General features: G+C 58.6%; 1 protein-coding gene across 1 annotated transcript; it reads right to left on the minus strand.

Annotated features, from left to right (window-relative positions):
- JAK3 (Janus kinase 3) lies at positions 1-24,319 on the minus strand. The gene is made up of 24 exons (XM_084614543.1): positions 24,168-24,319; positions 21,776-21,990; positions 20,885-21,008; positions 19,613-19,724; positions 18,762-18,907; positions 18,105-18,402; positions 17,127-17,249; positions 14,834-14,991; positions 13,813-13,918; positions 13,003-13,189; positions 12,387-12,508; positions 11,531-11,662; positions 11,282-11,366; positions 10,173-10,306; positions 9,222-9,360; positions 8,671-8,822; positions 7,400-7,550; positions 6,845-6,984; positions 5,908-6,097; positions 5,115-5,239; positions 4,602-4,774; positions 3,598-3,715; positions 2,237-2,347; positions 1-2,138 (listed from the first exon to the last, which is right to left on the minus strand). Exons 1-24 carry the CDS (start codon positions 24,272-24,274, stop codon positions 2,022-2,024), a joined length of 3,465 nt encoding a protein of 1,154 aa, XP_084470669.1. The 5' UTR covers positions 24,275-24,319; the 3' UTR covers positions 1-2,021.

Genomic DNA, 24,319 nt, shown 5'->3' on the forward strand with positions numbered 1-24,319 from the left:
GACAATAATGATTTAATTTAATGACAGTCACCTTCAAGGTTCAAAAAGTTAAAGCTTTATAAACCGTTAAATCGCAAATTGTCAATGTCACAGGTAGAAACGTACAAAGTCACACTCCTTAAATCAAAGTCTGTTATTGTCAAGCATCTTTTTCTTACTTCACCTGTCTGTAAATGTCTCTCGTTATCGCTGGCAATAGTCCTTCCTCGGGTTGTGTGTGTATGGAGAAATCGATGGTTCCCAACATTTACTGATTAAAACTCGAATCCTGCCCACCCGAGCTGCGCTAGTTTAAAAAGCAATCGAGTTCATCTCGCATATGCTGGAACACCCTGTTTTGTACCTCGTATATATTAACTCTTTGCAAAGCGGCTCCGGTGTCCCCGGGGTAAAGCCCCTGCTATGCTGTCCAACAGTTGAGTTTCGGATAAATGAAATTTTTGTGGAAAAGGTTTCACAGGACAAAACCATTCCTACTTTTGCTGAAGAGCCAAACACGTTTCAGCTTTTGGCCACTATGTACAAAGGGTTTTCGGCGTTTGAAAACAAACATCTGTCGATGTTTTTAAAATGAAAACCTGAACATTTTCACAAACTTTCACTGCCTGTAACAAAAGAAAAGTTTTTCATTTTCATTTAAATTTTCAATTCAATTCCATTTTTTGGGGGGATGTGGGAGGAGAATTCCCCAACTACCTGTCTGCTTCAAAGACCAAAACTGCTTCACCCTAAGAGTCCTTCCATTCAGACCTTGCTGTTCTCTCTGAATAATTAAATTAATTCATCATGGTGCTGCTCTTCTGTGTCTCTCTTTAACTGGCAATGCTCTGGGGAGGTCTGTGGGGGAGGGTGGGATTGCTGAGATTTCCAGTCCTTTCTCCCTCTCCAAGAAAAACTGGGGTGTGAAAAGCCTCCCCGTAGGTATCTTAAAAGATAGAGAGTCTTTGGTGTAAGCTCCAGCAGCAAACGGGGGCTGTGGGAAAAGCTCCACAGATCTCTGGGTAATACAGATCGGGTCTAGCTGGTAGCATCACTAGATGGGGGGACAGGGGCGAGTACAATACAGGGGCAATGCCCAGCGGATGGTTCTGATTTGTGTTCAAGGACTGTGATGCACCACAGGAACAAAGCACATGGGGCAGCGAGGGCCTGCCTGCCCTAGGGCGGCGTGGGGGGCCTTTCTGGGCGGTGCTTTGTCAAACACGAGCTCCCACGCACTGGACAGGGGTCGTGGGGTGAAGTTCTCCAGCCCGTGTTATACAGGAGAGTCAGACTGGATGGGCTGATTGACTCTGCGGCCCATGGCATGCCGCACCAACGAGCGGCTGACTCAGTCTCCCCAGTCACCCGCACGGGCAAATAGCTGGGCACAGCAGCTGGGAACGCACCTCAGCCTGCGCCCTGCTGAAGCGGATCCTTGGGAGCCAAGGCCTAAGCCGGGGAAGCGACGATCCTGAACAGCACCAGCCGCGGCTGAGTCAAACCCGTTAGCCACCGGGCTGGGCCAGTGATGTAGCCCAGCGGGAGGGCACCGGGCGGCTCTGGGGCTGGCAGTCTGGTCCCGGTCCCCCAACCTGCTGAAGTTGGGAGGAGGAAGGTGTCTCCGCAGGAGCCTTGGAGGGATCAGAGCGGCTCTGTGGCCTTGAAGCCTTCAGACTAGCTCTTGGCAGGGAACCCGGGGCCCTTTGCTGCTCTGCCTCGAGCACACGTCTGGCTTAGCCCCGGAGGCTGGGTCATGGGGCTGCCAGAGCCATCGTCAAGCCCCTTGCGTGTCCTGCTGTCCTCTTCTCTGTCCCAGGGGCGAGGGCCCTGCCCTGAGTTCAGTCCCTGCAGTTTCACAGCATGGGCCCATGAGTGGGATCCTGCGCAGGCCATGACCCCGCAGTCCGTGGTGTCCCTGGCCTGTGGGCGGGGTGGGGGGGGTGGCGTGCCTGGCAGGGTGCGAGGAGCGGTGTCAAGTCCGGACAGGAACAGGGGCCCGGGAGCTGCTGAGGGGGCTGGGCCGCTCCTCCCTGGTCCTGCTAGCCTCGGACCTTGCTCCGGCTGTCGCGTAGTGCCTCGACCTGTGGCCCCAGCTCGCTGAATTTGGGCCTCTTGCTCTGGCTGAAGGCCCAGCAGCTCAGCATCAGGCCGTGCACCTGGAGGAGAAAGGGGTGCGGAGCCGTGAACTCGGAGCGGGGAGAGGGACGTGCCTGGCAGAGCCACCCCCGCCTTCGGGGAAGCACGGGCTCCTTACCTCGGCGGGGCAGCCAGGGGGCGCGGGGAGCCGCCTGTCGTCCTTCAGCAGCTCCAGCAGGTGGCAAATGATCGGCATGGGCTTGTCGAGTCCCATCATGCGGAGAAATTCCTGCGAGGCAGGGAGGGAAACCAAGGCAGGAAATGGAAACTCTGGGAGTGGATTGGTCTCCTATCGCAGGCAGGAGTGGGGATTGCGAGGTCTCTTTTTAAACCAGTTTCCCCCCTTTCTCCCATGGTCAGATGGGACTTTGTCTCCCTCCGCAGGCAGGAGTGGGGATTGCGAGGTCTCTTTTTAAACCAGTTTCCCCCCTTTCTCCCATGGTCAGATGGGACTTTGTCTCCCTCCGCAGGCAGGAGTGGGGATTGCGAGATCTCTTTTTAAACCAGTCCCCCCACCCCATGCCATATAATCTCCATGGTCAGATGTGACTTTGTCTCCCTCTGCAGGCAGGAGGGGGGACTGCAAGGCCATTTGCTTTTTTTAAATCTGATTTTTCCCCATACTATATAGTCCCTGTGGTCACCCTTTAGTCTATCAAAGCTCCATTTACAAAGGGGTAATCAATAACAAATTGAAGTTCTGTAAGTAGGTAACAGATGTGAAAGGAGGGCGTCGGGGATGGTTATGTACACAGCAAGGTAAGGTGGTACAGAGGCTGTAAGCAATCTATTGACAGGTTGGACTCTAAGTGTTAACCAGGTATTAAAGCATCGATTTGTCATTTTTTATCCCTTTATCAACTAAAGTTCAGTTTGTATCTAACATAACCCACGGCCGCCTTCAGGAAAGGAAACTGCCAGTTTAGTCTGCCGTGGATGGGTCACTTGTGTGGAATGTTTGCTCAGATAAGTGACCAAGGGGGGACACCTTGCAGTGGGATAGCATTGGGGCTCACCTGTGCAATTTACTGCTGCAGGATATTAGTGAAGCAAGGAACTTAGTTGGCTTCTAGGGGCTTGGACATTTATTAAGTGACAAGGGTTCTCAGCTCTCATGCTTCAGGGTATGAGCTGACTGGGGTCAGGAAGGAATCCCAGACCCTCCCCTGATAGGATTGCCCCATTAGGAGCACTCTGAGGCAGGGGAGTTAAACCTACTGAGGCATCCAATGTTGGAGACTAAGTAGATCATGGGGTTGTTCAGCAATTCTTCTGGGGCAATCCTAAATGCACCAGGCCAAGTTCAGCTCTGGTGATGGGTGCGGGGGGGCAGCTCCCACAGGAGTCCAGGGGGAGATGTGCCTGATTCAGCCAAAGGTCTTTCCTGGCAGCAGAGGCTGAGAACCTCCAAACCCATGGCACCCTGTGGTGCTCGCGGGAGACGGAGCCCTTAGGGGAAGCTGTGGCTAGTGGTCTCACCTCGGAGGGGCTTTGGCTTCTGTTGCTGTATGTGAAGAGTTCGTAAAGGACGACTCCAAAGCTCCAGACGTCGGACTCGCGGGAGAACACGTTATCTGACAGGGACTCGGGCGCGTACCTGGCCGGGGAGGAGGTGGTTAGCGAGGTAGGTGGGTGAGCACTGGGCTGTGCAAGCAGAGGGCCCATCAGGGTACTTGTTTGAAGCAGGGGCTTCTCCCCTCCAGGGGCAAAAGGGGGCAGAGAGAAGGGGCAGTTTGCAGAGACAGATACTGCAACAAATGGGCCAGATCCCCAGCCGGAGACATCGGGCCCAGCTCGATGGGTGTCAACGGGAGCGGCACCATTTTACACAAGCTGAACAGTTGGCTGCGTATTTTAAAAATCAACATTTTTGACCTCAAAGTCCCCCAGATGCACGGGCCGTGGGCCCTGTATCAGAGAACTCCAACATCACCTCCCAGCCTCCCGTTCCCCATCTAGCCAGGCATCCTTCGTCGCTGCTGTACAGGACCACCGGGGGAGGCAGCTAAGTCTAGCAGATAGAGTGTAGGGCTAGGGGGCAAGAATACCCAGGTTTTATTCCCAGCTCTTCCACTGACTTGTTCGGTGGCCGCAGGCCGGTGCCTCGGTTTCCCCATCTGTACAACGGGGTTGACAATACTGCTCTCACAGGGCGACTGTTTAGCTGATGTTTGCAAAGTACCATTGTTAGCATGGACTGCGTTAGAGGTGTGAAATGGCCCCTCCCGCAGGAAGGTTGGATTGTACTGTGGGTTGGGGGAGCACTCCGAATCTCCTCAGCGCTCGCTAAGAGGTTTATCCCCCTTCTACAGAGGGGAGAAATGAGGCAGCAGAAGTGTCATGGCCAAGGCTACACAGGGAGCCTGTGGCAGAGCTGGGAAAAGAACCCAGGAGTCCTGGCTTTCAGCTGCTCTGGGAGCTGCAGCCCCCACCCCCGAGCGAAACGCAGTCCAGCGGGTGCTGGCAGCTCGGGCCTCCCCTACCAGAACACGGGGCTCTGTCCTGGCTCCCGCACCACGTAGTACTCCTTGTCCTGGGGGAGCAGCTTGGCCAGGCCGAAGTCCCCGATCTTCACGTGGGTCTCATTCTCCACCAGGATGTTCCTGCTGGCCAAGTCCCTGTGGACGTAGCGCTGGGATCCCAGGTACTCCATGCCCTGGAACAGAGATGCTGAAAGCCTCCAGCCAGAGGGAATACACGCCAATCTCACAGGGGACCCTGGCTCCCCCGCTCCCTGCCTACTCTGAATCAGAGAGCCAGCTGGCCCTGCTCCATGCACCCACTTGGGAAAGGAAGGATGGTCGTAAGGCGCTGGGGCCGGGCTGTGAAGACCTGGGCTCACGTCCCAGCTCTGCCACAGGTTCCCTGGGTGACCTTGGGAGAGTCATGTAACTGCTCCGTGCCTCAGTTTCCTGTCCCTCTTGTTGTGAATGGGGGGCACAAAGCAGAGGAGCTGCATGCGGGGAGGTGCCTGGGGGTGCAGCCGGGCTCCCTACCTTGCATATCTGCCATGCGTAGAGCAGCAGCCTCTTGTGGTCCAGGCGCTCCTGGTTCTTCTGCAGATACTCCCTCAAGCAGCCTTTGGGCAGATACTCCATGACGAGCCGCAGGCTCCTCCGCCCTAGAAGGTGCAGAAAAGATGTCATGGCCAGCTCTGGCCCGGGAGCCTGCCCCACACCTGGCCCTCAGGCCCAACCCGAGTCTGCCCCACACCCGGCCCTCAGCTCTGGCCCTCTACCCACTGCGTCCTGAGCGGGTTTGCTCTAGTCAAAGCTCCACCAGGCAGCGAGGTGAGGGTCTCAGCTTGGAACAAGCAGCAAGGATTGAGGGGCACCAGCAGGGCTGTGGGGTGGGGGAGCCCAGGGCTGGGATAGCAGAGGGCTGCGGGTCAGGGTTGAGGGACACTGGTGGGACTGGGATAGCAGGGGGCTGTGGGTCGGGGTTGGGAGGCTGGGATAGCAGAGGGGCTGCGGGTCGGGGTTGGGGGGCTGGGATAGCAGGGGGGCTGCGGGTCATGGTTCAGGGCCAGCTGCAGAGCTGCAAAGAGCCTGTGACAGGCCCCTGCAGCGTGCTGAAGCCATCACCCTGGTGCCTCGGTCGGTGATTTCAGCGGCTCCCCATGGAATGCGCTGCCCCGTCACGCTCACTGCCCCCGGCTGTGAGGGTCTAACCGAATGTAGCCCCACCCAGGCCGGGCGCTGGCTCCGGATGTGGCCCCAGCCTCGGACACCCCAGGGCTCCTGCCCAGCCCTAGCGTTAACCCTTCCTTGCCCAGGCCCCCCGGCTCACCCAGGCTGTAGCAAACGCCCCGGTACTTGACGATGAAGTCGCTGTGCAGGGAGCGCAGGATGGCGATCTCCCGTTCGAAATCCTGCAGCTGCTCGGCTGAACTCTGCTGCAGCCGTTTCACGGCCACCAGCTCCCCGGTGCTGTCGCCCAGCGGGTCGTATCGACACAGCTCCACGCTGCCGAAGTTCCCCTGGGGCGGGAGAGGGAGCGGAGTGTGGGGGGCCTGGCAGCTCGGGGGGGACTGATGGATACAGCCGTGGCAACCCCCCCGGGGCCTGCAGCAAGGGCCCTGATCCCCACGAGCCATGCCACGCCTGCCACGCCACGCCACCCACCCTAACCCAGCATGGCTCTTCATCTCCCCCTGGCGGTGGTTCCTGGAAACCCCACCAGCTGGATGCAGCAGTATAAGCTCCTTACCCAGCCTGCTGCGGGGGGCGGGGCAAAGATTTACCCAGCACTAATGTGGGTGATACGTGCCTGTCCTGCGGAACTCCTTGCTACAAGAAACCACGGAGGCCAAGGGTTTTGAAGGTTTAGCTGTGGAGGTGGAAGACGGGAGAAACTGGCCCTTGGCAGGGTGGACGATGCACCATTTAAATCCTCCACAGTAAGGCTTAGGCCTTGTTTTGGCCCCTCTGCAAAGGGTGACTAGCCCTGGGAGAAGGTCCCCAATGACATTAGGGGGGCAAAGACCCTGCTTGAGGAAAAGGAAATGCACAGCCCCAAGGGCGCCCTGGGCTCAGGCTGGGGGGTCAGGCTGCCCACGAGAGAGCCGTGGGAGGAAGGGGACCGGGTTGTCCGGCCGGGGAGCTGTTTAACACCCAAACGCTGGGGTGAGGGTGGTGCAGCGACTCGGCCAGGCCGGGTGACTTGGCGGGAATGTAAAGCACACAGGGAGGCTGGGGCCTGAGGCGTGGGACTTTCGGGGTCTCACCTTGCCCAGCACACACATGTATTTCAAGTGCCGCTCCTCAAAGATGGTGGGGTCCTGGCACGCTGGGTTTGTGACGTAGCTCCAGAAGCCATCCTTGGCTGGGAGCTCGCTGGGCGACAGGTCTGACAGCAGCTCGTAATCTGAAACGTGGGGGAGGGTGGGCATGTCAGGCTGCATGGCCAGCTCCCACCAGTCCCCCCCCAGGCCCAGCCACTTCCTCTGGCTGCAAACTGGGCAGCGGCAGCACCGGTGTCGTCCTGCAGGGGGCGATACCTAGCCAAAAGCAAGCAGGGCTCCTGCTTCACCGCTGTACCCTGCTCGGTACCACGCCCTGGAGCCACCCTGGCCTCACACCCGGCCAGGCCAGGGCTGGAGGCAAGAGAGACCACAGTCAGCCTGGTAAACGGGGGACCAGAGTCATCCGCGGGGACCAACAGGCCCTTACCGGACCGTGGCCGTTACCGCCGGGCGTGTGGCTCGGGAGCTGCTGTCTATTGCGATCCCACGCCCCGTGTTCTCGGCAGCCTGTCCCACGTGCGCCGGCCGGGCACTCACCTGAGGTGATGAGGCTGTTGAGGTCCCGGATGATGGCCCGGAAGGAGGGTCGCCAGCGCGGCCGGTAGTCCATGCACTGGGTGATGAGATTGGCCAGCTCCGTCCACTTGGGAGCCGGCAGCTGGAGGCTGTTCTGGTAGAACTGGAGTTTCTATCCAGGGGAAAGGGGGCAGGGGGGTTCGGTGTTGCACTGCCTGCGGATCACCTGGGTCCCCCCACTGGGTCGTCCCTTGCTCGGTACCCGACACCGCCCTCTGCCATGAATGGGGGGTGGCGGGGGTGGATAAAGGCCTGCCCGGGTAGAAGCTGTGGCATTCGGGTCTCTCAGCCGGCTGGAGTTTCCACCTGCATTTGCCCCAGGTGCAGGGGGATGCCAGGAGGAGGAGCCCAAACGCCCTTGTCCTTCTCCACGGGGAACCGTCGGGTTTTAAAAAAAAAAAATCTTTAAAAATAACATGCAGCGGGGGAAGGGCCGATTGCCTTCCAGCGCATGCCCCTCCCCCGGGGTCAGAAGGAGCCTTGCCAATTGAAATGGCTTCATCAGAAGTCGCAGGATACTGGGAGGTTTTCATAAAGTCCCAGCTCTGGGAGTCATGGTAGTACATGCAAATCTTGGCTTCCATTTAAAAAACGAAAAGCAAAGCGTTTGCCAGCCTTCCTGGCTGGTGAGGAAGGGTGGAAGTGGGGACCCTGAGGGGCTCAGACCCCTGAAGGCAAAGGTAAAAGAACCCAATGTTTTTATCTCATGGTTTTTAAGCTGATCGTGATTCTGGGGAGCTGACAAACTCATGTCATGGGAACGCTTGGGGTTGGCCCTACTCCCCCAGCTTTTAGGGGGGCATGTGTCAGACTCTGATGCCTGCACCCCAATGGCACCTCAACTAACCAGAGTGACCCCGACCTTCCTGCTATGCCAAGATTGTGGGCCCCGATCCTTGAACCGGATCTGCCTCTGCCCACCCAGGCTCGCCAGCAGTGTCAAGGGGCCTTGTAAGTTTCCAATGGTGCATCGCTGCCTGGCGCCCGTGAGCGGGAGCAGCACAGTGAAGGAACAGCTGCTCTGGGCAGGGGCCCTCCGAAGAGGAACTTTGCAGAGAAGTTGTCATGGGAGTGACTGCAGGTCAGACCCGCCCTGCCAACACAAACCAGCACCTCCAGGCTGGTAAAATCCCAGCCGCAGGAACAGAGGAAGGGAAGTGACCCTTCTTGGGCTGCCGTGTGGCTCAGAACCATGGGAGGGGGGATTCCAGGGAGCAGAGGGGCCGACTCACCGACCGGGGCTCCAGGACACTTGTGGGCATGGTGCCCCCGCTGAAGATCTCCCACACGGTGGCCCCAAAACTCCACTTGTCCGACTCAAGTGCCAGGTTCTTGGGGTTGCTGATGCACTCGGGGGCCACCCAGGGGATGCGGTCGATCAGCACTGCAAGGGAGTACACACCGGTGGGATGAAGGCAGTTCCGCACGCGGGCACCCTGGTAATTGTTGTTGCCAAGCCTAAGAACCTTTCAAGATCTGGGCCTTAGCTGCCCTGTGCCTCAGTTTCCCCTCTGTGCAGTGGGGATCGTAGCCCTGCCCTACTATACATTGCAGACTCTGAGGTGCCCAGATACTATGGTGATGGGAGCCAGGGAAGGCCCTGGTGGGATCCCAAGGGCCTTTCCTCAGTGGAGACAAACTGGTCTGTTTCAAGGGAAACTCTTCTCCTCGGCGGAAAGGTGGGGGATGGAAGGATGCCTCTTCCCAAAGGACGCCTCTGTCCCTCCCCAGCCTCATGGGGTGTGAGTTGTGATGGGAGCTGGTTCTGCCCCAGGGAACTTACTTTCCTTGGTCAGCATGGCAAGGCTGACTCCAGGGTCGCTGAGCTTTATGAAAGGGGGGCTGCCGCTGGCAGCGTCCCCCTCCCTGGCCAGCAGGACCTTCTTAGCAGAGACGTTGCCGTGCACGATCTTCTTATCCTCCTGGGGAAGAAGCGAAGTGGTCAGTTGCAAATGTCAGCAGCGAACAGCCCAGTGTGTCTCTTTGTTTCCCTGTTCACCAGGCTATTTGGGCCTGGGGCTGTTACTTACCACCCACCATTGTTCGTCTTTTACCACAGAATCTAGGGCTTTGATTTCCAGAGTACTGAAGGTGCCAGGGACATGCAGCTGCAGAGCTATTTCTGCTAACTCACCCTGGCTGCCAGACCAGGTGGGCCCTATCACCACCCACCCAGGAGGATCAAATGCTTTGATTGCCTTGCAGAGGGAATGAAGGCTGGCCTGCAACCCTAGAAATGCTCCAGTAGTAAGGGGAGAGGGCTGGACTGTGACCTAGTGCACAGGACTGGGACTCAGAAGATTTGGCTTCTATTCCTGGCTCTTTCACTGGCCCCCTGGGGGACCTTGGGTAAGTGACTTGCCCTCCCTGGGCTTCAGTTTCCCCTTCTATAAAATGGGTTGATGATCCTGTCTGCCTTTGTGAAATGCATTGAGATCGACTGATGAAAAGTGCTAGGTAAGAGCTACAGATTCTTATTATTTCTGAAATTAACCATGAGGGAAAACCCCAGGGAAGGGGTGTGTGTGTGTGTGGAGCAGGATGAGTCATTCTCAGGTTTAATAACTGCTCTGGGAGTTTAACCCCAACCTAGTCTTTGGCTCCTTGTAAATAACCGAGGGCCTGCCTGCAGGGCCCAAGGAGGGCATGCTGATATTGGGTGATCAAGGGGGATATTGGCAAGGAGGTTGGGGAGGGGGTCTAGGGGCTGACCGTGAGTCATCTGCCAGCTTACCAAAAAGTTGAGGGCATAGGCCAGTTGTTTGGCCACCTCCAGCTTCCAGCTGGCTGTCACCTTGCCCCCAGCCTGGTTCTTCTTCAGGTATATGTCCAGCGCGCCGAACCGGACGTATTCCTGCACCATGATACCTGCAGGGGAGGGGCAAGCGATCAGCATCTCACGGCAGCTGGTTGGGCCAGGACCACTTGGCTACAGAGGCAGAGTTTCCCTGACTCAGCCCAGGGAGGATGGTTCCTGTATCACAAATACCTGTGAGGACCTTCTGGTTGTGTCCTCAGGATGTCTTGCTGGCTCAGGGGAATAGAACCCAGGAGTCCGACTCCCAGCCCCTCACGGTCCACTGGACCCCACTCCCTTCCCAGAGCTGGGACTAGAACCCAGGAGTCCTGACCCCCCCAGCTCCAGTGCCCCATGCTGCCTTCCAACGGAAATGTTTTAGTGAGTCTGATTCATAAATCTCGCCCTATGTATTTTGGGGGGGACTCTAACAAGATTTTTCTCTGCAGAGTTAAAAACGTGGACACTACAGCACTGGCCCCAACTCTGGGGGCAGAAGGGGAGCTAGTGGTTAAAGCAGCAGGGAATCAGGCCTCCTGTGTTTCCAGCTCTGGGGGCATAGTTAGATCTGAGGGTTAGAATAGGGGTGGAAGAGGCAGTCAGGACCCTTGGTTTCTATCCCCAGCCCTGGGAATGGGCTGTGGGTTCGAGGAGGGGTCTGGGAGTCAGGACTCCTGGTTTCTGTCCCTGGCCCTGGGCGCAGGGTGTAGTCTGGTGGGGGGCTGGGCGTCAGGACTGCTAAGTTATTTCTGTTCCCAGCTCTGGGAGAGAGCGTGAGCCAGGGGCTAGAGCAAGGGACAGCTGGGTGATCTGGTGCTGAGAGAAGTGACTGAGAGCCAGGACACCTGGGTTCCAGCCTCAGGAAGTGAAACTGCTTGGGATTGACTCGCTGTGAGTGTAAACGGCAAACAAGCAGAATCAACTGTGGAGCAAGAAACTGGCATTTTGCCCGGACACCTCCCCGTTCTAATGATTCAGGGCCTTCCCTGCCACGCGCCTTCTCTGGGCAGCATCTCGGGAAAGGCCCCGGCAGGGGCGTTACTCACTGTTTTCCCTGATGCTGACCCCATACAGCAGGACCAGGTGCTTGTGGGAGATCTGGCTCATTATGCTGGCGGCTTCAAGAAAGGACTGGAACGGACGGAGAATCCGGGTTAGGCTGAGCTAGGATACCTGTCCCCTTGCTTTGTCTCTGGCTTAGCTTCTCTAGAGCCAGGCCGCCCTACACTGGGCAAGCTGCAGGGAGCCCAGTGTGTCGGCTCATCCCCCTGCCCCCCGACAACCTCAGGCCTCACCTCGGAGCAGTTGCCTTGGCTGCTGTCCATCACCTTCAGCAGGACTTCGGTCTCGTGGCACTCGTCGTCCTCCTGGTCCCGTTTGATGCCCCGGTAGATCTTGGTGAAGGATCCCTGGCCCAGGTTCTCGCACTGTCAGAAGCAAGAGCGAGGAGATGAGGGGAGGGGATAAATAACCAGGGGGCACCTCCCCCGCACACCCACCCCTCCATCTGCCCTGGGTCATTCACCAGCTCCCCCTGGAGCCAGGGCACAATCCTTCAGCGCCCCCTTTGCTGGGAGCTGGGTACCCACCTAACTCCCACAAGCCTCCTCTGGAAATGCCAGCCCTCTTGTGCCCATCACCCTGGTGTCTGTCTCCTCTCGCAGGCAGGGGTGGTGTGGGAGCAGTGCACAACACTGCTGCCTGTCTCCCTTTGTTCCCGAGTACTGTGCCTGCCAGCGACTCCCAGTTTACACCAGAGCGAAAGGATCAGGCCCTTGCCCTCAATAGTCCCCATTTCACAGAGAGGGAAACTGAGGTACCGAGTGGGGAAGGAACTCCCCCAAGGTCACATGGTGAATCTGGGCCAGAGCCCAGGAGTCCTGACAATGCCCCCTCCCCTGCTGTAACCACTGGACCATGCAATCCTTTCAGAACTGGGAAAAGAGCCCAGGAGTCCTGAGCCGCCTCCCCCAGGCCCCTGATCTGAACACTAGAACATACTACTTCTTTCCCAGTTCTGGGCAGAGAACCCAGGAGTCCTGGGCAGGTCGCCCGCTTCTGGGTTTGATCCAGAAATGTGGCTGGGAGAGGAGTCCCCCTGTCCAGCCAGACCCTGGTGTGGGCCCTGTGTCCCCAGCCCTCGCCACTTACCATCATCAGGTTCTCCGGCTGGATCTTGTGGAACATCATCTGGTTGACACTGCGGCGTGGGGCAGAGGGGGAGCTGGGGAGCTGGCAGCAGCTGCTTCGCACGATCATCAGGTTGGATTTTTCTTGTGAGGAGAGGGAAGGGGACAAATCAGCAGGGACCATGGCATGGGGTGAGCGGGGGGGTCTCGCCATGTAATGGTCAGATGCTCCCTCACTGCTCAGCACAGGGGCTCAGCGTGGGAAGGGAGGGGGACAAAGCTCCCACAGTTAGACCCAGGGCTTGGCCTGGATGTGCATGGCTTGTGGGGGGGACTGGGAGACAGACCCTTAGACTGGAGACATCCTCGTCATCCTGGCACACACAGTCTCCGGCAGGCGCAATGGTCCTCAGCAGTGCCCACGGGGCAGCCGGCACAACTGGGCTTTAAATGTTGCTGGCCACACCCGCCGCCGTGACATCACAGACCGTTGAGCTGCCCTTGGTTTCCTCAGCCCTCCAACCCATTGGCTAGGCAGAACCTGGTTCCCGCCTATGGGTCTGGCCCACCACGTGCCCTGAGTCTGGATCCAGGTGGTGCCCCCGGGTGCCATGTGTGGCGTCACACCCTGGCTTTACCTTTGGGCTGGGGAGGGCAGCAGGTGCCCAGGTGCAGGGCCACCCCGTCGGCGTGCAGGGTGCAGTTCTGGTAGGTGCAGAGCAGCTCCTGGAGGCTGCAGAAGCGCCTGGCAACTCCGGAGAGGGAGTAGCTCCCATCCTTGTCCCTCTGGATCAGGCAGCCCTTGTAATCCTGTCCGAAGCAAGTCTGCATAGCAGAGCAGGGAGCAGTTAGCCAGCGGTACCACATGTGACCCAAAGGATCCTTCAGCCACAAGGAGCCACAGTCCATGATCTGGGCCAACAGGCGCTAGGAGCCAGGGACTGGGCATCCCTGAGTGAGATGCAGGAGGCTAAAGGCAGAGTCCGAATAGCGGGCAGGGATGGTAGAGGGGGTCCTGGCCCATCCAAGGAGTTGGGCTTCATTGGCTCTGAGACACCCCGAATAGACCTAGGTCCATGCGGGGCAGTTCTCTATGCAGCCAGGGAGGGGACCAAGGCAGAGAAATCCATGCCGGGTCTTTCTCCTGGGGACCACGCCCAGCATCTGTCCCAGGTGAGAACTGAATCCCAGTTCCAGATCCTCTCTCTTCCCTCTGGTTGGCTGACTCAGCCGGACCCTTTCTAGCCTGGATGGGTCACTGGGGAATTCCGGACTGGAGTCCCCCACTGGACGGGAGCGGATCCCTGTGGGGTTGATGTCCTCCCCAGCAGAGGGCTGGGAAGCATGAATAAACTCTGATGCTGAACAGCTTCAGGGAAGCAGCCTGGCATCCCCCTGTGCCCCAGGCAGCCAGCAGAGGACAGGTACCGTCAATCACAAGGTCTCACCTTGATGCAGACAGTCAGCAAGTAGCTGTCAAAGTTCTGCGGGCTGCGGCGGAGGAGGTAGGCTCCCTCGTCATTCGCTGCCAGCTTCTTTGCTGCAAACTCAGACCTGCAAAGCCCAGGCCCATGTCAGGACCCTGCGAAGGTCCCAGCCGCCAGGAACCAACCAGAGCTCGCAGCGACTGGGTCCAGCACAGCTATTCTCTGCACTGTCCCTTTAAGATAGTGCATGCTCAGTGCCCAGGCCTGGCACATGGCACCATCCTTTAGAGCGAGGGTGGAGGGGTCAGTTTGCAAAGGCCACGTGACGCTTTACATGCAATGAAGGGTTTTTAGAACGCGCTCCCCATTGCCTCCCCTCCGGATTCTGGCTCCTCCATTTGGAAGGGGAGCTGGGGTCAGACAGAACATGAAAGGCAACGGTGGGGCTTTCGGAAGAATTAGTTGGGATCTTTTCCCCTTTGAGGAGACTTCCCAGAAATGGTTCTCCGAGCCCTTTCCAAATATTGTATGATGTCTCATAAGGACTCAGCCATTGGTAGACGCAAGTATAGAACCCAAGAGTTCTGGCTACCTTCCCTGCTCTAACCACTAGATCGCACTCTTCCCAGAGCTGGGAATACTATCCAAGAGTCTGGACTCCAGACTCCCCTGTTCTAACCCACCGGACCCCACTCCCCTCCCAGAGCTGGGAATACTACCCAGTAGTCCACACCCTCTACTTAAAAATGCTTTCCCTTAAAAACCAATTTCCTTGTTCAAGCATCATCTCCCTCCTCCTATTTCAGCACAGCTCTGGTGAACAGAACAAGTGCAGTGCCCCTTCAGAGCCAAAACAGGGGAGCAGCAAGCATTGTTTTTGTGTAGGTCCTACCTAAATGATTACTTGACATTTCCTGCAGAGAGTATTTTTAACTCCCTGCCCCCAGGAATCCAGAGCCCGAGGCTGCCAAGTTGGCAGGGGAGGAGTTATGTTCTAGCCAGGCGGCGCTGCTGCTGGCAAGGGTCCCGTCACCATCCCCACCTGATGGGTCCATGACACTGGTTCTCCATGTTCTCCAGCAGCCGGGGGGGAGCCACTGCCTTGCAGAAATAATGGTGAGCATCCGCCGTCAGCCGATAGTAGCCGTCGATGAGGGAGACGAAGGACAGGGCCTCCTGCAGCGTGAGGAACTCCACCTCCTGGGGGGGTGAGGGGAGGGGCGGAGAGAGACAACAGGCTCAGCTGGAATCAGAGCCACAAGCATCCCTCATGCTCAGCCAGGCCAAGAGGGTGGCACTTAGCCCTGGCCCTGCGCAGGGGGTGCTGTGGAAGGAACGGGCAGGGTACAAGGGCAAGTGCATTGTGCTGCTGTCACTGTGGTCAGCCAGTTTTGGAAGCCAATGGGAGTGGGGAGGAAATGGGGGTACAGCTTCCCTGAACCGCAGGACCTGGGATGCCAACTGTCCTGTGTCCATGTGGAGGCCTGGCGAGGAGGAGAAGGCTGCCCCTGGGCAGAGGGAAACCCTTGTGAGGGGCAGGTTCTGTGATGGAGCACTGAACAGTAACAGCTGTGGCTTCATTTCCTGTGTACCGTGCCTTTAAATCTCTAAGGACTCAGCTGTCTGCGGCAGGCCATTTTGAGTTGTGTTTAGTGCAGACCTCACAGAGGAGACGCACGCGTCCCGCTCCCTCCGTCTCTTGCTCTCTCATAGAGACTTTGGTTCTTTCTGCACATATGCAAAATGGGGAATGAGTGGCTAGGCTGCAGGGCTGCAGAATAGGTTCTGGCAGCCATGGGGGATCGCACGTGGAAGGAGTCCGCAATGTGATACTAGTGCAGAAAAAGCAAACGGCATGGCGGGCTGTATCTCTGGCTAAGGCTGAAAGGAGTGAAAATCTAGGGCGATCTCCTGGGACGGGTCTACTACAGGGCCCAGGACCGCTAACCAGAAAGAAGCGGTGGATGAGGCTTGTTTTTAAACAACGTTTCAGTGGCTGTTAGCCAGGATGGTGTCCCTGGCCTCTGTTTGCCAGAAGCTGGGAGTGGGCGACAGGGGGTGGGTCACTTGATGATTCCCTGGTCTGTTCATTCCCTCTGGGGCAGCTGGCACCGGCCACTGTCGGAAGACAGGACACTGGGCTAGATGGACCCTTGGTCAGAGGCGCCGACTCCGTGGGTGCTCCGGGGCTGGAGCGCCCATGGGGAAAAATTTGTGGGTGCCAAGCTCCCTGCCCCAGCTCACCTCTGCCTCTTCCCCTGAGCGCGCCACCCCTGCTTGCCACCGCAAAACAGTTGTGGGGGTGGGAGGAACACGGGGCGCTCAGGGGAAGATGCAGGGCCAGGGCAGGGATTTGGGGAAGTAGCCCAATGGGGGCAGGGAGGGGGCAGAGTTGGGGTGGGGACTTTGGGGAAGGAGTTGAAATGGGGGTGGAGTCAGGGTCGGGGGTGGGGGGGGCGTGAGCACCCACCAGCACCAGGAGAAGTTGGCGCCTATGGGTCTGACCCAGTATGGCCGTTCTTACGGTCTTATGTTAACTAACAAAACCATCCAAAGCACAGGACTTGGTGGTGATGGGGGACTTCAGCTACTCCGACAGCTGTTGCTGGGGGAATAATGCAGCAGGGCCCAGATTATCCAACTAGTTCTTGGAATGCCCTGGGGACACGTTTTTATCGCAGAAGGCAGAGGACGTGACTAGGGCAGAGGCTGAGGTGGATTTGTTCCTGACAGATACAGAGAAACTGGCTGAGAATTTGAAGGTGGAGGGGAGCTTGGGTGAAAGTACTCATGACATGGTAGGCTCATGTTTGCCCACAGGAGAGCAAGAAAGATGATGATAGGTCTAGAAAACATGACCTCTGAGGAAAGGTTCAAACAACGGGGTTTGTTTAGCCTGGAGAAAAGAAGACTGGGGGGGGAACCTGATAAGTCTTCAAGTACGTAAAAGATTGTTCTAAAGAAGAGGATGATACATTGCTGTGAACCGCTGAGGTCAGGACAAGAAGCAATGGGCTTAAATTGCAGCAAAGGAGATTTAGGTTAGACACTAGGAAAAACTTCCTAACTGTCAAGGGAGTTAAGCCTGGAATTTCCCTAAGGAGGTGGTGGAATCTCTGTCACTGGTGATTTTTAAGACCAGGCTGGACAAGCCCCTGCCAGGGATGGTCTAGGGTTACTTGGTCCTGCCTTAGTGCAGGGGGCTGGACTAGCTGACCTCTCGAGGTCCCTTCCCCTATGTGTCTAGAAAGGACACAGAGACCCGTGGGTGCCCAAAAGGGAACAGCAGGCAGTCGGAATGAGGCAGCTCCCCCACCTGACACACACACACTCACTAGGATCCTGTTGTCCGTCTTGGTGACTGTGACGATCCGGTTCTCCACGGGATTGCTATCCCGGCTCGCTTGCTTGATGCTGATGTCGGCGATTTCGGGGAAGTCGCAGAACGGCTGGCGGCTCTAGGGTGGAGAGGAGGAGAAGTGGGTCTCTGAACTGAGCATTTTCCCAACGCGAGACAACAAGAACCGACCCGAAACATCCCCCAAGCCTCGGACCCCGGGTGAGGTTTCAGATGTAGCAGGAGGGTGGATTCTTCTTGCCCCTGGTTTTGCTGGAGGACACAGAAGCTCAAGTGAAGGGCTGGGGCTAGGTCTTTCCCGGAGAACAATCCTCCCACCTGGCTGGTTGGTGATAGGATTAAACGTGGGTAAGAGGACACATGAAATGCACAGAGGTTTAAGGCAGCTGGAGGACAAGCCACTTTCCCTCCCAGCTCCCTGGCCTGGTTTCCCTGATGCCATAGACCTGTGAGTTCTCCAGTGGCCCATCGAGTTTCCTGGGAAAGCAAGAGCAAGACAAGGGCTGAATTTCGCAGGTGGGAAACAGGAAACGAAAACCCGTCCAGCCTTTCCTGACACGTTGAGCCGGGTTTTCATTCCCTGTCTGTGGAGGAGATGGAGCGCACATTGTGGTGTGCCCCACACCGACACCAGCCAGGGCTGCGGCCCCTTCTAGTGGCGGTGGCGTGCTATAGGTTTTGGAGGCTGCTATGGCTTTCCGGCTAATTAGCTCAAGCAGGAGAGGTTTGTGCTTTTAGATCCATGGTCCCAGGGTCAATCCAGAGGTGGGGGATGGACTGCAAAAGTGTGTGTGTGTGGGGGGGGTGGTATCGCCCCATGTTTCAAAAGTATGGAGCAGCAACAGCCCTTTGCCCCCCAGCCCCATCTCCAGCGTCGAATGGTTCAATCCCCCAGCTGAGCCATGTGGGGCTGAGGGCTGGTGTTTGCTCCTGCCCCACGCCCCCTCAGCCTCACCTTGTCCCCGCTGTGGCTCCAGAAGATCCCGTTCTCCCCAGACACGTGGATGATCCTCTGCTCCTCCTGGCCCCGCTCGTTAGCGCTGTGGGCTCGGACTGGGAAGCTCTCCTCCACCCAGGCCCTCTCCAGCTTCTCCAGGTCAATCAGGTACTTGAGCTTGAGGGTGCAATCATCGGTCTGGCAGCCACTGATCTTCCGCAGGGACTTGTGGAACTTCCTCCGGATCCGCTTGCGGGTCAGGAAGCTTTGCTGCTGGATCTGGTGCCGGAGCGTCTCTGGGATGCAGGATTTGTAGCTGGGGGTGGAAGAAGAGGATGGAGGAGACCTGGTCCTGGCCTAGCCTCCCCAACAGCCTCTTCTCCAGGTGTTATGTGAGAGGAGGTGGCCCTTGGTAGCTCGCCAACTGGGATCCGTGGGACCTGCTGGCCGGGGTCCCTGGGCGGCTGAAAGCAAGGCCTGGGCAGCTGGGGGTGAGCCTGTGTGGTGAGCATTTGTGCCTGCACTGGTGGCTGCTGCTGGAACCCAGCAGGGCAGGGAAGCGGGTGCGTTTGCAGCTGCTTTGGCAGATGGAACTTGGGGCCAGATGCTAGAAGGGACAGATCCGGATCCCCCTGCCCTGCTGGCCCCCTGCCCCCCGCCCAATCCCTCTCTCACCTGACGCTGTTGAAGATCTCCTCCAGGCTCCACTTCCTCTCCTTGACCATCCTCAGCATGTCCAGCACGGCCAGGCTGAGACACTCCTCCTGCATCTGCAGGCTCAGCGCCCCCTCCATTCGCCCGCTGATGAAATCGCTGCGGGACTGGGGGCCACCCCCAAGCACACCACGCACGGTCCGCTCAGCGCCAGGCTGCGATTGCAGCCTGTGGGCAGAGCCACTTTGCCCCACGCCCCCCAGATCAGCTACACAAGCACAGCGAGGCTCCAGCTGGTGCTCCGGGATCCCCCCCGCTTGCAGGGATGTGGAAACGGGGCCACAAGTGAGTAAGCTTCCTTCCAAGGGATTGAGGGACCCTGAGCCCCCTGAGCAATGCTTGATCTTGGGGTGACTCCAGCCCTGGCAACATCCCCCCCCCCCTCCCCAGTTGTACAGCCGCGGGCAGTTCCCAGCTTGCTGCACAGGGATTTCCACACTCCAGTTATACCTTGTTCACAACCCAGTCTAGGCGGTGCCTGGGCCCTTTGTGCACCTGGGATCAGGCTGGCAGAGGCCCACGCTCGCAAGCAGCCGAGGTGCTGGGCTGGCACTTTGGAGATTGGGGGGCAGTTCCCAGCTCTGCCCCTGGGGCCTTGCAGGGCTGTGGACAGCTGCTTTATCTCTCTGCGCCTCCCCTCCTCCGCTGTGCAGTGGGGGGGCGGTGAACCGGGGTGCAGCCCAACTGGGAAAGTGGTTGGGCAATGCCATGTCTGAACCTCACAGCTGGGCGTTGACGCACCTGGCGGGTGATGCTGGTACCTGACTTTAGGGGACAAACGCTCTGTAGCAACCCCCCGGGGCATCACTCACCTGCGCAAAGAGATAATTCATGGTGGGACAGTCTAGCACAGCGCTGGCTTGGTCATTCAGCAGCCCGAAGCGGTACGATTTCCCCGGCCCAAACCAGCTGGGGAAGAAAAACCTGCCAAGGAAAACGAGCCCAGCTCACTTCTCTTCTCCTCCATGTTTGACGCTAACTTCCCCGTGGGCTGGCTGCTTGGGGGTGAGAACTGACCCTCTCGAAGTGTCACTTCTGACCCTGGGGTTACCAGCTCCCCAGTGGTGATTTTATAGGGGGGGCAGCGATGTGCAGATATAATAGCAAGGATTAAAGAGGACCAAGAATGTTGGCAGGGTGCAAAACTTGCTGGCATCGGGGCATGAGCCCCAACCTCCTGCTTAGGGGCTGGGCACAGGATATGAGCCTAGAGAGAATATAAGACACTATCATTCCCCAGGAGGCTCTATGGGGGCAGGTTGTCCCATAACTGTTTCCTGTGGGGTTTCTTAGAATCCTAGAAGATTAGGGTTGGAAAAGATCTCAGGAGGTATCTAGTCCAATCCTCTGCTCCAAGCAGGACCAACCCCAACTAAATCATCCCAGCCAGGGCTTTGTCAAGCTGGGGTCTTAAAAACTTCTGAGGCTGGAGATTCCACCGCCTCCCCAGGGAACCCATTCCAGTGCTTCACCACCCTCCGCGTGAAAGAGTGGTTCCTAATATCCAACCTAGACCTCCCCCACCCAGACCTTCTTGCACTTGCCTGTGGCCGGCCACTGGCAGAGACCGGATGCTGGACAAGATGGGCTGTGGGTCTGATCCAGTCGGGTGGTTCCTAATCAAACGTGCCACCGATAGGTTCCCGAGCCAACCCTGCCCCTGAGATGCACCTATGGCAAATTTTTTGCTTGGGGTGGCAAAAACCCTAGAGCCGGCCCTGGATGCACCAGTGTGAAATAATGGCCCCGCTCAGGAGCGGACAGACCTCACTGCCCTGCTGTTGAGGGGCCCTAGGCTTGGGTGCTGAAACCCTGTGTGGAGACTCAGGGTAATTCCTGAGTGATCCCACGAGCTCCACGCAGGCCGGGAAGGGAGTGGGTGCGGTTCGTTGGCCCAGAGGGAAGTAGGGACTAGGACAGAGACACTCCTGCCTGGAACGCTGAGGAGCCTGCACTGGCGGGGAAGCTTAGCCAGAGGTCTCTGCTGGGTTCGCGAGTTCGCAGGCCCGCGAGGAAGGGGGTGACTCCGGACAACGCCCCGGGAGCTGGGCGCTCAGCGACTGGGGCAGGGAGTTCGTAAGCACCTGATTCTGTAGACGACAACCTGGCAGCTCGAATTGTCCACCGTGAAGAGGTGGTTGGGCGGGAACCAGCATTTCAGGTCCTCCGTTGCCAGGGCGAAGAGGGAGTGGCAAACGGGCAGGATCCCTGCAGGGAGGAGAGCGGCAGGTGAGGCGTTTCGGCAAACCCGGCAGGAAACCTGACTAGCCCAGACACCAGAGCGGCTCGCCCTGGGCTCCTTGGCCTGGCTGTGTTGGTGTCCGTGCCTGGTTTGAGGGCACCCAGGGCTCACCCATTCCGGTAGCTCTGGGGTGGCTCTAGACAGGGCTCAGGCAAGCAGGGCTTGGGCGAATGCGCCGAAAACAGCCGAGTAGGCAGAACTTGGAAGGGGCAGCTTCGGTGCACCCCTTCCCCCCCTCCTTAGGCTTCAGAGCCTGAGCTCCAGCCTGCCCCGGGTGGCCCTCTGCCGAGATTGGGGCAGCAGGGCACTTACACTCGGCCCCAGGCAGCTTACAATCTAGCTCAAGGGTTGAAGAAAGATGGGTTCATTCTCCCAATGGAACTGATGCGTGGGTGGGGAAGCGGCTCATCCCAGGCTACCCTGTGGCTAGGGGAAGAGCTGGGAATTGACCCTGGATCTCCTGGGCTGCAAGGCCCCCCGCACCGGACAAGGGGATTGTGAAGCCCTGGGCGCTGGGCTCCTCCCACAGGCACAGGGCAGATGCAGCACGGGAGAGCGTCTGGCTGCTGTCCCCGTGGTCGACTGGTGCTTCGGGCTGCGGCCACCAGGTGGCGACATAATCGCGGCAGCTCGGGAAGCGATGGCATTGCGTTACGGGGGGCGGGGCCACCTCCTCCCCTCCCCTGCCCCGGGTGGATCCCATCCCCAGAACCCCCCCCCCCGCCCCTCTCACCGCAGGCCTTGGCTGCCGCCACGCAGAGCTCCTCGGCCAAGTACTCGCCGTACGTGAAAGTCAGGACGCCGCCCAAGTCGGGGTCCGATCGCGGGGTGCTGGCTGGGTGGTACAGGTAGACCTGGAGGGTCCCCGATTCCATGGAGGACAGACTGCAGGACCTGTTTCCGATCAGGGGCGTCTCCTCCCCGAGGGGGGCCATGGTGGGAGGCAGCCTGCGGCAACACCAGGACGGGGCTGGTTAGCCGGGCTCCTTTTCTCTGCGCTCCCTGCTCTGGGCGGCCGCCTCCGGCACTAAACGCTGGCACCGCCGGGCTGATTCTGAGCCCCGCTGGTAGCGGGTCCGGAGCTCCCAGATTTCCCGGGCCAGTCACCTCCACAAATGGACCCTCCTGGCAAAACCAGGCCAGGCAGCAACGCTCTCCTCTGCTCCTGCAAGTGCCCCTGCCTGCTCTCTAGCAGGTGCTGGCTCCCCTCCCATCCCGGGCACTTCATCCTCAGCGAGGTGGGGAGGTAGGAAGTCCTGTTCAGGCGGCTGCAAAGGCCCCGGCCGCCGCATCGAATACACCTTCCCCCACCCCGGCCTTCCTTCCCAATGTGACTGCGCTCAGAAAGTCAACCATGAAAGCAGCCTCCTGCTTGCAGTCTGCTTCATTCCCCTGAGTGAGGTTTGAGTCACAGCGGCTTGGCTGGGTGCAGGACTCTACGAGGGTGGGCAATGCAGAGGCCAGGTGGTCAGCTGCTTGCTGGCCTGCCTGGGGCTCCCCTACCCCCTCCCCGCCTCTCCAGCTGGAGCAAGGCTGGTCCGAGAGCCCTGCAGAACGGAGCCGGTGAGTTATTCAGGTGGCTTCTCTCCTCCCTCCCCACTAGCCTGCCTGAACCTGGGCCTGGCGAGGCGCAGGCCTCAAAACAAGGTGGTGCAGACACTGAAATCCCTCCCCCACCCACCCCCAGAGGAGGCAGTGAGGAAGAATTCCTCCGGCAACCCCGTGGTACCTACACAGGGGCATAAGTTGGCTCGGCTCACTTGCCAAGGGCAGGACATTTTTCACGGCCCTCCAGGATGTGGCTACGCTGGCCAAACATGGTATCGTAGACTAGTCTCCCAGCCAAGACGGCAGGTCGCTCAATCCTTGACTGGCCAATACGTGGGCCAGCTGGTGCCAACGTCACAGGGCGTATTGTGGTCTCCTGTCTGCACTCATTTCACGCTGGGACCACTCCCTTCCCAGAGAGCTGATGCTAATCTCATTTCTTGCCTCACTCTGCTGCCTTGCAAGACGCACCCGGAGTTGAACTGGGGAGGCGGGGGTTCTTGGTTACACTCCGGTTTCTGTGGGCACAGCCGTGCAAATGGGCAGGGTAGCATTGCTCTTTGGTGTAAACATGCACGGGAGTGAAGAATCAGGCCCCACAAGTTCAACTTGGTTTGTCTCTTCAACGTAGGATCAGAGTTATGTGGGGCTGAAAGGGGCCTTGAGTCCAGTGCCCTGTGCTGAGGCAGGGCCAAGCGACCCCCGACCAGCCCTTTTGGGGGTTTGGCCAACGTGGTCTTAAAACCCTCTAGGGAGGGGGATGCATAAGTGCAATGAACATGTTAGTTGTTTGCAGGCTGTGGTCATGTTCGTGCTGTATAGGGGAGGGAGGGGTGGGTGTGGGGGTGTGTGTGAGAGAGAGAGAGTGTGTGTGTGTGTGTGTGCCAGGATTCTCGTAGTATGAAGTGAGAGCGGTACATTTCCCCTCCCTCCCCGCCGAGTGGGGAATGGTCCCTGTCCTCCTGACAGGAGGGGCTGAATCCAGTGACCCCATCAGACCATCTAGCCAAAGGGCCTCAGCCCACTCTGCAAACCTGGGAGCTGGGAGTGTGTCTTACAGATGGGGAAATTGAGGCACAGAGGCCCACCTGTTTAAAAAGTGGCCTGGCAGGGCTCTGAAGATCAGGTCCCTCTCAGACATCTGATGCTGAGCAGCCAACTCTCTCAGCCAGCGAGGACAGATGACTAGCCAAAGCCCCCCCCCCCCACCCCCGGGAGTCAGGGCAGAGCAGGTGCCCAGTTTAATGCCTTGACCCCAGACCTAGCCTTCCTCCAGCCCTGCCAAACCCCCTGCTCGCTGACGGCCTTCTCCGTTCGCCTCTCGCTGGGTTCAGACAGAGCTTGCCTTCACAGCGGGCCGGCCAACGTCCCAAGAGACAAACAACCGTGAGCCGCTGAGCAGCCTTGTCCGGCTCCCTCCTCTGTTATTAGCAACAGGCCTTTGCGATTTCCCTCCGGGTCTGGATGACCTCGGGGGAGGGAACCGAGCCCCCCGTCGCAGCAGCTACGCCACGATGGGCTCGCGAGCCAGGCCCCGCTCTGCCCTGCATCCCAGCCGGTGAGACCCAGAGCGTTACCTTGTGTGGGGTGACGTCTTCGTGGGCGCAGCTCTGCCCTCGCTGGAGGGACAAGGAGCCAGCGTGCTCGGTTTCCTCTCCCGGGGCCAGGGCAGGGAGCTGGGCATGGAGCGAGCTGTGATGCAGATGAAAGATGGTGGGGGGGGGAAATC

The sequence above is a fragment of the Lepidochelys olivacea genome (assembly GCF_965140295.1).
Source record: "Lepidochelys olivacea isolate rLepOli2 genome assembly, chromosome: 25".
In the NCBI taxonomy this organism is placed as follows: domain Eukaryota; kingdom Metazoa; phylum Chordata; order Testudines; family Cheloniidae; genus Lepidochelys; species Lepidochelys olivacea.

Coding starts and splice junctions, on each gene's coding strand:
- JAK3 (XM_084614543.1), bottom strand. CDS start 24,274: ATGCCCAGCTCCCTGCCCTGGCCCCGGGAGAGGAAACCGAGCACGCTG. Junction 6,098..6,844: donor ACATGTGTGTGCTGGGCAAG/GTGAGACCCCGA, acceptor CTCCCGCCCCAG/GGGAACTTCGGCAGCGTGGA. Junction 5,240..5,907: donor GGGCGTTTGCTACAGCCTGG/GTGAGCCGGGGG, acceptor TGCACCTTCTAG/GGCGGAGGAGCCTGCGGCTC.